A 15,226-nucleotide genomic window follows, 5' to 3' on the forward strand; every position below is an offset into this window, starting at 1 on the left:
AACGTATTTTTAACAGTCATTCTTTTCTAATTTTGTCTGATGTTTCTCTAATCTTGATTATCTTTTATCCTGAATTTTTCTGACTTTGCTGCAGTTCTTTCCTGTTTTCCCTTTCTTACTTTCTCCAACTAGAAAGAACAGGTCAGTTTTTCTCAATTCCTTGATTTTTTTGTTTTGTTCTGAGGGGTTGTTTCTTGCTCTGTTTTTTTTTTTTTTTTTTTTTTTTTAAGATTTTATTTATTTATTCATGAGAGACACAGAGAGAGAGGCAGAGACACAGGCAGAGGGAGTAGCAGGCTCCTTGAGGGGAGCCCAGTGTGGGACGTGATCACAGGATTCCGGGATCACGTCCTGAGCTGAAGGCAGATGCTCAACACTGAGCCACCCTGGCATCCCAGTTTCTTGCTCTGAATGACATATCTCCCTCTCCCTCTCCGTCTGTCTATGAGCTTTCATTTGCATTAAATCCAGGTGACCTTCCCTGCCTACCTCCTCTTGCACTATTCTTCTACCTCTCCTCTGCTTCCTCTTTTCACCTCTTCTTGTTCTGTGCCCATAAGAACATCTCTTGTAAATAGCATGATAAATACATTACCTCCCCAAGGGACATGTGAGGATTAATTAGTTGGTGTCTATAAAATGGCTGGGAACGTAAAATAGTCCCAGGTAGTTCTTTATGATGGTATAATTGCTTTTAAAATTCAGTGGCTTCTTCTGTCCTCCAAGCTGTTTTTTGTGTCATTATCCCCATTCCACCTGTGCGCTCGTTGAGTGTTTATCTCATCATGAAATGCTTTACGAGACTATTTGAAAGATGTTTTATAAAAGTAAATTTTATTTTAAGAAATAAAATTGTGTTGTTTTGTTACAGAAAGAAAGGATTTGATATTAAATGGGTGGATGACACACATGCCCTAGGAGTATTCTCCAGTCCAATTACAGGTATTCACCCAGTGGATTGCAGTGTTCTTCCCTTATTGTCTATTTTCTCCTGCTACTTGTTCTTACTTCCCTTGTGTTCTAGCCCGTTGGCATTTTATTCAGCCGGTGTAGATAAATGGCACATACAGGTTTTTGAGGCATAGTACTTTGTACCCATGTGCTCTCCCTCTCTCTTTTCACCTTAATCCAGTAGTAATTTGGAGAGAGAGCCAGCTCCTTCCAGTGTTACATGCTGTATAACTGTCAGTTATGATCATACATAAATAGATTATAGGTAGAAATTTAAGAAGCCAGTGTTACTAAATCTTAACAATTTTGTGACTTTTTTTTCCCCACCTAGGCAAATGAATTTGAAGTAGCCCTTGAACCTTTCTAGTGAGAGATTTTAATACCTACTTTCTGAATATTTGATTGGGCCTTATTTACATCTATCATTAGCCTCATGATCCATGTGATACAGAGGCATTCAAAGAAATTAGAGATGTTGGTTTCTGTCTGAACCACCTGGAATAGAGGTCTGCAACTGTAAAGGATCAGATAGTAAATATTTTAGGGTATAAGATCTCTGTCACTACTCAATTCTGCTGTTGTAATAAGAAAGCATCCTTAAACAGTATTCAAATGAATAGAAGTGGCTCTATTTCAATAAAATGTTACAAAAAACAGGTGGTTGGCTGGATTTGGTCACAAAATCATAGTTTGCTGATCCCTGATCTAAAATAATCACTTGCCAGGTTGTTTATGGATTTTCTAGAGCTGACCACCTCTTTAACTTGCCATGAAAAATAAAACTGTAACATCTAGATATCTAGGAAATACTTTGAGGGTTAGCCTTAAATTTTCTTTTGTATCACTCTTCTTCATACTTCTACTTCCTTATATTTATTCCTCTTTGCAGCTCGTGATGCTCTGGGTAGTAAACATACCATGGTGAAAATCCGGCCCTTGTCACAGGCCACAAGAGCAGCCAAGGCCAAAGCTAGAGCTTATGCTGGTGAGCCTATAATCTCAGGGGCTTTTTCTTGTTGATGGTTGTGTTACTGTTTTTCCAGCACTTGTACCTCATCTAGCGTTCTAAAGACATATCACTTTTATTTTTAGTGTTAAAGGAAGTGTGTTTTTAAAGAAAAGACAAAGGCTGTGTTGGAAATATGGCATCTGAGCAGCCACTTGGAGAGAGGGTGGGAGTTACAGCCAAGCAATGTGGCTGCGGTTTTCTGATGACATCTGATTCCACCTTACCTCAGTGTTGAACTGTTTGAAAGTGTTACTGTAGAAATTGTGTTAATACAGATGAGGAAGCCAGGGTTGTTAGTGCTTTGCCATGTTAGTTTTCTCTGATCGTCATCTGTTGGCCTGTATTAATTACTGCTGAGGCAGCCCTTGTTAGTCTATTTTATATGTTAATTACAGAGTTAAATTATTTGGTGCTAGAGTGCTTTCTCTTCCTTACTTCCTCTTGCTCCCTCCCTTTCTCCCATTCAGAGTTCCTCCAGCCAGCAAAGGAGCGTCCGGAGACTTCAGCAGCCCTTGCCAGAAGGTTAGTCATCAGTGCCCTTGGGGTTCGAAGTAAGCAGAATAAAACAGAAAGACAAGCAGAGCTCAAGAAACTGCAGGAAGCCCGAGGTGAGTTGAAGTGATGGCATTCCTCTCTCATTCTCTAGAGCTCACAATAGGCATGTGTTAAAAAAAAAAAAAAATAATGAAGCCCATTCCATTTTGTTTTCCATTTCCTAGGAGCCTTCCAAGTGTGTTGAAATTGTTTTCATGCCTTATATTTAGGGGGAAGACATTGTAGGATTTGTCCTTCTGTTCCACATACCACGGCATCCTAATCCATGCTCTTAACTGTTGTTTTCCAGGAGATAGGTTCGGTCTTCTCAGCTTATCAGCCGTGGCTTTTTCTGTAGTTCCTGCTCCAAAGTCTGAGCAAAATTTTCCTGTGAAGACATAGTAGTCTCCCAAGCAGAAAACATTTGCTGTGGTTTTACAGGGCCACAATTGCTGTGATATTATCTAATGGTTTAGATTAAAAGTAAAAAAACAAATTAAGGAAAAGCCAGCTACTGACATGGATGATAGTAACTGTAGGAGGTATTTTTTTCTTTAAAGACAGTCTTGAGTGGCTCCATTAGTGTACATCTAGATTAACCTATCTTCTGATTATTGTGCGGTACCTCCATGTCCTTAGAAAGTATTTCCACTGATCCACAGCAGGGTTTTTCTTTCCCTGTAGTTTGGAATTGAGGTTAAAATCTCTCTTCCCTTTTTCTAGGCTATTGACTTACATGTAAAGGCCTGGGACTCTGGCCTTACATTTAAGTACTTTTTATCAACCTCCAGGCTTTAGACAGTCTCATTGCCTTAGCCCACGATCTGTGGAACCTGTGAAGGCAATTTATTCTGAAAATTCCACTTACCAAAAAGTAACTTCATTTTTCCATTAAAACGAATTGAAGTTTCAGACTCCTTGTTTATTGCCGGTTCTAACAAGGCCATTAATACTTCCTGTCCACTCTGCTTTGGTGATAGCAGGCAGCTTGCGGACTCTCAGCTGCACTGGCCAGATAACCAGTGACAGAGTGTGTCATGGCAGGTGCTAGAGTTTTAGAGTTGAACCCAACTAATTTTTGAAACCTTAATGATTTTAATGAGGCAGTTTTGATTTTTTCCAATGCATGTTCACTCAAAGGCCTTTTACAGACTGTATAGAAACAAGTGAGAATTTTTCTGTTTTCGGGGTTTTTTTTGTTTTTGTTTTTATACATGTTAATAATAGAACTAGAGTAAGGGAGAATGTATAATATCCTTAACCCTCTTTTAATTATCTCTGAGGAAAGTGCTTTCTCTGTGATCTTTCAGAAGATAACTAGAGGGAGAGAGAGTACTCTTTGCAGTGTCTCATGCTTCCCTACCGTATGCATGTAATATTAACTGGAACTCTACGTGTACTGCAGCAATAGTTTTGCACAGATACCATCTTAAGTATTGCCCTCTATTTTTCTGTAGGCACATTAGCATGCAGCTTTATTTGAAGTATTTGTTTTAAATGCCCACTTATGCAGAGGACATTTCAATGATGCAATTAAAAATGAGACTGTTGGCTCAGTGAGTACCCTATTACTTTTCTAAAGAAGGCCTTTATTTGTGAATGGAGACTCACTGTGATAAGTTCCTCTTATCCATTGGTGCTGAGGCTGTACAGGTTATAGAAGATTCTTTATAATGCTTCAGAGCTCTCCCATTCTTCATCTCTGAGAAAACGCATGTGGAAAATTCCTGATATATCTCTTTTTGACTTCTTTATGCATTAGGCAGATAGATATTCTTATAGCTGCCTGCATAGAGCCCAAGACTTTTCACTTAAAGATTTTTTTCTTTAAAAAAAAAAAAAAAAAAAAAGATTTTTTTCCTATGGAAATTAAACGTACCATTTAGGTATTAAACAGAATAGATATTTTTGTTCCAGATCTTCGTCCACTGGAAGGGGAGGGATCAGTACAGCATAGTGGATAACATAATAGATTGTACAATCATGCTGGCTAGATCTACCTCTAAGTTCAACCATTTACTGGCTATGTGACATTGGATGGATTATGTATTCTCTGGAGGCCTCTGTTTTCTCATCCATAAAGTGGAAATAAAGTGAGATAATCCACAAAAGATGCTTAGTCATCTTTGGAACCCATCGGAATGTGCACTCTCCTGTTTCTGTGGGCCTGTAATAAGTATATGATAAATGTTAGCTGCTGCTGTTTTTACTAATAGTGGTAATATTATATGGTGAGTCTAGCACAGATTTCAATGCATATTTTTTAGCCGTACCCTTTTTATTTTAAGTCTCCTTTAATGCTCTATCAACAACATTTAGCATTTCAGCTAGGCACTTGCCCTGTGTAAAGCATTGTGCTTTTATATGAGAGAATTAGAGAGATGGAAAAACTTTGTTTTTCTGCTTAAGACTTATAATCAAGTGAGGGTATCTGCCTTGAGTAAGGAAGAAAATATGATTTTAAGCAGTTGTTTTTCTTCTCACTTCAGTTCTGAAGAATTTTTTTAATTCCAGTATAGTTAATGTACAGTGTTAAATTAGTTTTGGGTGTACAATATAGTGATTCAACAATTCTATACATTACTCAGCCCTCATCAAGATAAGTATACTCTTAATTCCCATCTCCTATTTCACCCATCCCCCCATCGCCCCTCTGGTAACCATCAGTTTGTTCTGTGTAGTTAAGAGTCTGTTTTTGGTTTGTCTCTTTTTTTTCCTTTGTTCCTTTGTTTTGTTTCTTAAATCCCACATATGAGTGAAAAATCATATGGTATTCTTTTGCTAGCATTACACTCTCTAGCTCCATCCATGGTGTTGCAGATGGCAAGGTTTTATTCTTTTGGCTTAATAATACTCCATTGTATTTATATACCACCTCTTCTCTATCCATTCATCTATTGATGAACTCTTAGGCTGCTTCCATAATTTGGCTCTTGTAAATAATGCTGCAATAAACATAGGGGTGCATGTATCCTTTCAAATTAGTGTGTTTTAGTCTTTGGATAAAGTACCCAGTTGTGCAATTACTGGATCCTGTGGTAGCTATTTTTGATATTTTGAGGAACCTCCATACTGTCTTCCACAGTGACTGTACCAGTGTGCATTCCCTCCACCAGTGCACAAGAGTTCCTATTTCTCCACATCCTTGCCAACACTTGTTTCTTATGTTTTTGATTTTAGCCATTCTGGCAGTGTGTGAGGTGATATCTTATTGTGATTTTTATATGCATTTCCCTGAGGATGAATGATGTTGAGCATCTTTTTATGTGTCTTTGGCCATCTGTTATGTCTTCTTTGGAGAAATATCTGTTCAAATATTTTGCCCATTTTTAATGGGATTATTTGTTTTTAGTTCTGAAGATTTTAACATTAAAAGCATAATGAGTTTTTGTGATTAAAAGGATGGGAAGGCAACTCCCGGCAATGTAATATGTTGTGATGATTCTGTGATGGAAGATATTATCTCCAGTTTAGAGCTGGCGCTGGAAAGTTAAGTAACTGGCCTAAAATTACCTAATTGGTAAATTGAGAGGAGGCATTTGAACCAAGGCCTCTCTAATTAAAACCCATGCTCTTTTTACAATACTGTAATCCCTTTTAAGGGACTTTTGGAGTAATTAACAATTTTTCCAGGGGGAAAAATTTTTTTTAAGGTCTTCCGAAAGTGAAAGATAGCAGGCTTTTTTAAAGTTACCTCTTTCAATGGTTAGCAGCTTTTGCTGTCAAAAAAATTCTTCCCTAGGTTTAACTTAAATTTGTATAGTAGTTTAGGCTAGTTTCCTCTTTTTTTCCTTTCTAGAAATAGGGAACATGTGGACACCATCCTGTTCTAATCTTTAGAGATCAGGGGCCAATTATTTAGGAATAAAGAAGTCTGATCCGTAATAGAGTTTTTGTCATTAACTTTAGCTATGTTGCTATGGGCACGTCTCATATCTTTCTGCTCTAGTTTCTAACAAAGCAAAACTAATGCCTGATGTACCCTGGAGAATTTTTTTAGCACAACCTAAGTTAATGTGTAAAAACATTTATTTAGAAAGGTGCTTTACAAATTAAGCATACTATTATTTATGTGGCTCTTAGAAAATTAGTGCTCATTATAATATGAGACAGTAAAAACAAATATGTATTATGTACTTCTGCTTCCCATCTGTTATCTATGACAAACAATGCTAATCAGTTATGACACTTTTTTGTGAGTTTTGACTTGATCACTGCCAATTGATCAGAATTAGCTTGGAAATTGAAATCTGTGTGCCATCCATAAATAGTGCTGTAAAATAGCTAGTTGCCCCCCTTGAGGGGTTCTGCTGTCTGGCATAGTGTCTGGTTCATAAAAAGATACTCAGTGTGTATGTTCATTGACTGAAGAATATATGACTGACAGTGGTTACTTTTTCTTCATAACTCTTTATTTGATTTCGTTCAGATTATACTCTGAACTCTTTTAAGTCCTCTATGTTTTTCTTTATAAGACCCAGAGTTGGACACTGCATATGAAAACCTTCTAATTAATGAATTTGGGATTTGGGATTTTGAGGTTTAAATACTTCCTGCTAAGTTCCCTCACCCTGCTTTGGTCTTCTTACCATTTTAAAATGAGAAGTCTGTCTTTGTCCTTAATTAAAAAGGAGATTCGGGGGTACCTGGGTGGTTTAGTTGGTTAAGGATCCAACACCATCTCAACTCAGGTCTTGACCTTGGGGTTGTGAGTTCAAGACCAGTGTTGGGCTCCACCTACTTAAAATTAATTAGTTTATTTATTTATTTTAAACAAGATTCAGAAAGTATTGAGAAGAATCGAGAAAAAAAAGTACCCAAATCATTTTAAGCAAATCTTAATGTGTATATCTGGAGGATAAGAACTTTAGTTTCTAAGTCTTAGAACACAGGGGAAGTGATTAGTCCAGAAGAGTGCATAATAGATCAGAGCTGCACTAAGAGTGGGAAATCAAAGCATAGATCATCCTTGATCCTTTGTATTTGACTGAATCATGTTTTAAAGCAATGATTCACACATAACAATGAAACTACATTTTAAAGACCAGATTCAGGAGTATGTGTAAAATTTCCCCATGTTTTACTTATTAAAACACTTGATTCCCACCTAAAATTACAAGTAGAAGATAATCATTATTTCTCAGAATAAAATGCTCTCTCATTTTTCAGAGCTTGCCAAAATTTTATTTTATAACTTATTTCCATTTTACTCTTGGGGGTAGATGATTAATTGGCTGGTTCTAAAAGGCATCTTTTGGGTCACAGGCCTGAAAGGCAAAGTAGGTAAGTAATGATTTGATCCCCTAGTTTGCTTAATTAAATCACTAAGAGCTTAAAAATGAAATCATCCCTATAGAATACTTAGTCAACTGTAATAAAAAAATTTAATCACAACTGCTACCTTTTCAAATTCTTTAGGCATCCCATTATTCTGCCTTTAAGGACTCTTCTGCATTGCTGATTCATAATCTAGGTTGGTGTGGCATTTTCTTGGTGTCTTTTTTCCCTAATGTGAAATTGAAATTTCCCCTTATTTCTAACCATGTTTCTCTTTTTATCTTAATGTGATCTCTTTTTCTGAGATGCAATATTTATCCACATTTTTGCCTTCATCTTCTATTTGGTAAACTTATATCCCTGACCTACATCAGAGATGAAAATGTTAACCCTCAAATTAACTGACGAGTTTACTGGCTGTTGCTAAATAAGTAGCACACAGTTCTTTGTGTTGACACTTAATACATTGATGAACATTCCACTTTCCAGTTAAATGCCACCTTAACACTTGTGTGATCCAGACTATATATTTCTTGGTATATTAATGATTATAAGCCTAAAACCTAAAATCTTGCTAAAATTAAGAGGTTACTTTTATTATTTCTCTTTAATCTACCAGGTCTGTCAATCCATAAAAGAAGACAATTAGATCAGTTTGACCAGACTTGTACTTCCAGTCTTCATGTTGATTATTACTCTGTAGGCAGCTGCCCAGGAATTTTGTGATGATTTTTCTCCGTTATTTTCTTAGGTGTAGAAGTAGATTTTGAAAGTTTTGATTTACATCCCTTTTCTTTATTTTCTTTTGAAACGACACCAAATTGGCCCTTTGTTTTCATCCTCAGCCCCTTCCATTCCCTAAGTGAAAAGTGGTGATTCAGTCACCTCATTCAATAGAGTCATTTCTGCCAGTTGATTTCTCTTCCTGGGAAATGAAAGTCTGCAGGGCCAGCTCATGTGCACTGTGGGTTAATCCTTTCATATGAATTCTTCTCTTCTTCCTTTAGCTCCTTACCCTTATGGCTGCTGTTGGGCTTTCTCTTTACTTAGTTTACTTTTTTAATTGTTGGAAGTAAAGTTAATAAGGAGCTCTTTTCATGCAGTCTATCAGCTATTATCTACATTTCTTTCCCTTTTAATAAAGGGATGACATGTTTTCTTATCTTTCTATGTTTTTTTTTTTTTTCATTTTTCTTTGTAGACATTTTCAGATGTCAGTACAGTGGAAAGTATGCTGTTTTAAAAATTAAGGACCTGTGTTCCAGCCTTAGTTTGTTGCTGGTTATGTAACCTTAGGCGAGTCACTTAGCTTCTCCATGCTTCCATTTCAGTCTCTTTAAAAAGTCCTTCTCTACTCATGTTCTGAATTTTTAAATGTGTGCCTCACATTGCCACTATTTCCTTGTGCTCAGTTTGTGCCCTGGCCTTCACTGGTTTCTCAAATGGCTTACCACCAGAGTTGCCTCTCATATTTACATATATATTGCACTAGAGATTTATTAAGAAGTTTTAGAGTAGGAAATGCTTCAGTATTCTAAACTTTTTCAATTTTAGAAAAATAATATGGTTATCTTAATATATATTTCATAACACCAGAATCAAACACACTAATTTTAATATTTCTGCCACAAACGGTAAGACTATGCCATAAAGTGGCATATATAAGACTATAAGCAGCCTCTCATCTTTTCAGGTTATATTTACCACTGAATGAATTTGGGCCCTAAACTTAAAAGAAAAAGAAAGAAAGAAAGAGAGAGAGAGAGAGAGAGAGAGAGAGAGAGAAAGAGAGAGAGAAAGAGAGAAAGAGAGAAAGAGAGAAAGAAAGAAAGAAAGAAAGAAAGAAAGAAAGAAAGAAAGAAAGAAAGAAAGAAAGAAAGAAAACCAAAGCTTTGTTTTCTGAACTGCTTTGATTTTGGACTTGAGGATTATGGGCAATGATATTATATATATATATATATATTTTTTTTTTTTTTACTGCACCTGGATCTTTTTTCTTAGAACTTCCCAGATAGCCTTTCTGATTTAAATTTCTGAGCATATTGAAAAATTTGAGTTCTAGTAATTCACTTTCCTGATTTCCTCACTTTTTCTAGGAATCCAGAACCAGTTTTTGATTGCTTTCATCCACTGTTGTTTTTGCCTATAGATAGATCCTCTTCTAACTTTACCCAGTTTGAAAGAATGAGAACCACAGTGCCTTCCTAAGAAACCCTGGAATGTTTTAGACAAGCCAGTTTTCCTTAGTGCAGTCTACCTAAGGAATCCCAATCCCAATTCAAGCCTACCTTAAAGCCAGGTCACAAGATACTGAATTAATTAGCCTTCAGTTTGGAATTTGCTGACCCCCTACTCCCCTTTTTTTGGCCAGTTATAACTTTGCTGCTATATTCAGATAATGCCACAAGGTGGTGCCCAAATAGCAGTGAATTTCTCTTTCTCACATTTCCAAGTGCCAGTCAACTTCCTGACCCAAGTTCTTTGCCTTTAAAGTCAGTCAAATATTTAGTAAAGGAATTTTGTAAGGGAGTCTGCTGATTTGGAAAGATATGTCAACATGGCGAGTGTTAACTCTAAACCCACCTTGATTTCCCTGGTTTCATGACTTACAAAATCTTTTACAGACATCATCTGCAATAATAGTCCTTGAGAGGAAGCACTTAAGCTTATCATGTATGTTTTATGGTGAAAAGGTAAAATGACTAGCCATAAAATTAGGGCTAATATTTTGGCATCTAATGAAGTGCTTGGATCACCAGAGCATGTATGGTCTCTATTATCTCAAGTCTTGGTGAAAGTATTAAATGGAAACCAAGCTTCTCTTAAAAATTCAAGATGGATTGCCCAGATTTGTGCTTTTTATTTTGTTTTGTTTTCAGAAATAGTTCTTTGTTTCCCTTCATTATAGGTGGTCGTTTTCCCATGTTGGAATTATATTTTCCAGATTTGTGGCTTCTGAAAGTGCTCTGAAAATACTGAAATTTGATTTGCCTCTGAAATATTTTTTTCTCTGAGACTGTACTAGGGAGATATAACTAAAGCCCAGTGGCTACCGTTTCCATTTGAGCAAGAAGGCAGAAGAATATTGAGACATATTCTCCATTCTTATTGAAGTATTTTGAAAGATCAGTGAAGTGGGAATAAAAGGCAATTATATTAAACCACTAACACAGTTGAAAAATAGAATTAAAATAAATACATTATCAGCAAGACTAGATTCTAGATCCTCCTAGATTCTGACTTACTCCATATACTTTTCTTTCTTTTTAAGTAAGCTTCATACTCAAGTGTGGAGCCCAATGTTGGGCTAGAACTCACAACACTGAGATCTCAAGACCTGAGCTGAGATCAGGAGTCGGACACTTGGCCGACTGAACCACCCAGGTGCTCCACTTTATACTTTTTATTTCTGTTAGCCCCAGATCTTTCTCTTTATTATAAAGTACTAGTAACATCGTTTCCACTTACAAAGTGCTTGGCAAGTTAAAGATATTGACTCTTGGAATCAGGAAGGAGAAGACCAGGAAATCCTCCTGTCTCATGATTGAAATTTGCTTATAATTTGGATTAAAGGAAAGTCACTGGTTACATTAAGTGTACTACCACCTTTTTTTTTTTTTTTTTTTGTATATTTTTTATTTGGAGTTCAATTCACCACCACCTTTAATATTGTCCTTACTTACAGAGAGAAAACGACTGGAAGCCAAGCAACGCGAAGATATCTGGGAAGGCAGAGATCAGTCGGCGGTTTGAATATCACTCAACAAAAGGGATAGTTCTATGAATTCAAAAAATATTTCCATAGTCTTCAGTTGGAGGATCCTTCTAGAGTTCTGTGTACATGCAGAAGTGCATGTTAAAGAAAGAGAGAAAACCATCAAGATGAGCACCGACTGGGTATAGAAAGGTGGACTCCTGTCTATCTTCTCTTCTAACTGCAGTTCTTTGGAACTGCCTTACTGTGTTGGGCATAGAAGGGAGCCATCAGCTAGGAAGCTGACTTGTGACAGCTTGGATATGACTTCCAGGAGTCCTCTGAGTATGGCAAGTCCCATTGTTAGCATGGCTCACACGTCTAAGAAGTTTGAAGAAGTTAGAAAACAGAGGATTCAAACCTGCGATGTTGGGAGATTTAAGCCCCGCAAAGTTGGGCTGTTCCTTCCGGCCTCACAAAACTGAGGGGAGATGGAGGAAGCAGTTAGTGCAGAGAGATGCAACAGTGTCTGAAGTACTTGGTCCTCACAGAATCTACACTGTCACGTCCTGAACTCCAGGGCTGGAGAGCTGTAGCAGATGTAGGTGTTTGGACTCAAGAGTTTTTACTGAGCCGAGAGCCTGGGGTTGCTCCAGCTGCACAGCAGCCAGGGGCCTGCCAGCCTCATTCCTCATGGAAAGCCAGCCTTGGGAGCTGGTTCCAGTTGAAACAGTACTGTCATGTGAGAGGGAGACATTAAAGCTCATTTTATGGCATGTACCACTCTGCTATTTATCAGTTTTGTCATTCCCACAAAAAAAATTGGAGAACAGCTCTCCTCATGTCTTCTTCCCTGTAGTGCTATGTGTGGGCTCAGTGGGTTTGTTGGCTTTATTGAGCCCCACTGGGTAGAGTGCTAGTCATCTCTCTGCCCCAGAATATCCGACAAAAATGTATCCCTTGGGATTGGTATGTGTAGCTCCCTCCCCTTCTTGCCTTGCCTGTAGACCCCAACCCCAGTTTCTTGCCTTCTTCCATATCTGTCAAACCTGACATTCTGCAGAAGGCATCCGGCACTCAGCATGTCCTCTTCCTAGCCCATGCCAGAGGCGCTTGGCAAGCAACACCAAACCATCCATTACAGTGAAGAGTTGCCAGAATAAAACAAACACCTCTGGGCAGTGAGAAATTTCCTGAAGGACACTGGCAACTCGGAGCCATCCAACCATCTCATACTTGCATTCTCATTGTCTTTGGAAAAAAGTTTTACACTGTAGAACTGGTAGTGCTAGACCTTAAGAGGCAGCGGTAGCAAAATAATGTCCCATTGTGCTTTCAGTGAGGGCAATAGCCTCATATTTGTATGATTTAGTGCCCATGACAGAGATGGAATATTAGCACTGCCTAGAACACGGTGAAGTGGGGGCTCTGTTCCAATGTTCCTCAGATGACACTGGCCTTGGGTCTTGGTGCGATCCAACTGTCCCTACTGCTCTTCTGATCTTGGACCCTTCTTGTAGTTCCTCAGCATTGTTTTTCTCATTCTTGGTCAGTTCTGGAACTGCCCCTTGTTCCTATCCAGTGCTTCCTTTTCAAGTTTGGAGAATTAAATAAATCCTTCTCTTGACCCTCTTAGTACTACCCAGACCAGTGCATATCACTTTGGCTTGTAGCTGCAGGACTTGTGCTCTTCACAGAGCAGAGCTCTAAGATAGGCAGATCTGTTTGAATAATATGGCTGCAGTGGAAAGGCTGCAGTTTGTAGCCAGGCTTCAAACTGAATGGTCTATTTCAGAGGGATACCTTTGCTCTGTTTTGATTTTTCAAGGCTAGGAGTGACCTTGGGCAGTAAAAAAGATAACTCTTCCTTTCACTTATCCTTGAGATGCTTCCCCTTTCTGATACCATTGTGGCTTTTCAGGGCATTGTTTTTTTTTTGTTTTTGTTTTGTTTTTTAAATATTTTATTTATTCATGACACAGAGAGAGAAAGAGAGAGAGAGAGAGAGAGGCAGAGACACAGGCAGAGGGAGAAGCAGGCTCCATACAGGGACCTAACGTGGGACTCAATCCCGGGTCTCCAGGATCAGGCCCTGGGCTGAAGGCAGCCCTAAACCTCTGAGCCACCTGGGCTGCCTGCAGGGCATTGTTAATAGAGCCACGTTTATTACCCAGTTTTCTTGTATTACTCTTAACTTCAGTAAGGTACTATTCTTATTCTAGTGCAGTATGTATTAGGTGGCTAATAGCATATGCTTTTTTTCAGCTAATGGTCAACTACTTCTAACTTTCAGATTTATTCTTACAATTGGACCCAGAAAAGGGATTTATTTTTAGCTAATACTGAAAGCTGTGGAGTGTTGCTGCTTCCACCATTAGTAGAAAATGAGCTTTTTATTTCTACTTTTCCAGTTGTTAAAATTCATGTATACTAGGTGGAGGTAAGAGGACCTGCCATGGCCCACCATGGATAACATTGAGCTTGTCCTCCTAGGAACCCAGTCCTTGGCCACATCTAAACCATATCTTCACAAGCTGAGCTAACTGGAGAGCATCCTGGAGCTGCCACTAGCTTCTTTATTAGATATTCCAGAAGACTGTGAATGCACTCTGCTAGGTGTTTTTGTTGGTTCGTATTTGTTAACATGACTAAATCCCAGCGGCACCTGGAATTTGTAGTAGAAAGGTACATTTCCCTTGAGCTCTAATAAGCTCCCTATAGAGTGAAGGTCTTGGTGGAATAGAAATAAATTAGGCTTCTAATTAGTAAGCTGAGGTTCCCAGCACTTCAGCTTCTGTGAGGCTAAAGAATGCTGAAGTGAAGATCTGACATTTTTGGTTCTGTCTGGAATTTGGTGGTTGGTGTTCTGTTAACATTCCTCATACAGTCACAAGTCATGCCAGCTACCAATCTTCCCATGTCCTTCCCTTTCAACTCAGTGGTGTAACAGCACAGCCCTTGTACAGCTTTTTCCAAGAATTGGAACCGGCTGCACCTATCAAATGTGTGATGTGGGCAGCAAGCCTGAGACCAGAGCCGGAGGCCGGCTGCCTGGCCAGCTTTTTCTGGCCCCCTGGGAACTGGGATCCAAGAAGAAGCAGTGGGTGACCTCCCTGCCTGAATGTAGTCACCCGTTGCCACACGCTTCCCCGTGGGCTGCACGTTCTTTCACAGACCATTAGCTGCATGTGCTAGGATAATGTTGTCACTGTTCAGGCGATGTTTGCCGGCACCAACAGGAAATTAGTACTTCCCTTGTTTACCTAAACGGCCATGCCAAGATCGAATGCTGTCCTTTGCCTAATGAAGGAGATGAAGGAGCAGAGAAGAGAGAAGGCAGAAGGGAAGAAGGAAGAAAGCACTTCTTTGTGTTCATAGAGGGTAGCTCAAGATCGTGTCCCTTTGTACTCCCTGAGGAGGGGGTGGCTCTCATGATGTGGAGAGGGGAGTGAGTGCTACTGTAAATCTGCCCCATCTGCTACCATTCATTTTGGTTTTGCAGCCCCAGTTATAAAAGTTTACATTCCTTGGACTTTTCCTTCTTGCTGCCTCCCTTTCATCCTTTAACCTTTCCAACCCATGTTTCAGCCCTGAGCCTGGGGAGGGAATGGGGAAAGCAGACCATAGGCATTATAATATCAAGAGAAATGTAGTGGGACTGTTGTGAGTAGTATATGTACTGCACACATCCTAGTCACCAGCTCAGGAAGAATGGAAAAGGTTAGACTTTGTGTGCTGGGAACAAAGAATCACAGCCAGTC

General features: G+C 38.7%; 1 protein-coding gene across 7 annotated transcripts in view; it reads left to right on the forward strand.

Annotated features, from left to right (window-relative positions):
* The window catches only part of R3HCC1L (R3H domain and coiled-coil containing 1 like), a 79,754-nt gene extending 67,509 nt beyond the window's left edge, over positions 1–12,245 (forward strand). For all 7 annotated transcript variants that reach the window (XM_038578466.1, XM_038578474.1, XM_038578467.1 and 4 more), the window contains 4 exons: positions 872–942; positions 1,841–1,936; positions 2,428–2,568; positions 11,457–12,245. In XM_038578466.1, coding sequence (XP_038434394.1) covers positions 872–942; positions 1,841–1,936; positions 2,428–2,568; positions 11,457–11,524 — 376 coding nt within the window. In that variant the 3' untranslated portion in view covers positions 11,525–12,245. The remainder of the gene's footprint in view (positions 1–871; positions 943–1,840; positions 1,937–2,427; positions 2,569–11,456) is intronic.
* Positions 12,246–15,226: the final 2,981 nt, after the last annotated feature.

This window comes from Canis lupus, chromosome 28 (genome assembly GCF_011100685.1).
Source record: "Canis lupus familiaris isolate Mischka breed German Shepherd chromosome 28, alternate assembly UU_Cfam_GSD_1.0, whole genome shotgun sequence".
NCBI lineage: Eukaryota > Metazoa > Chordata > Mammalia > Carnivora > Canidae > Canis > Canis lupus.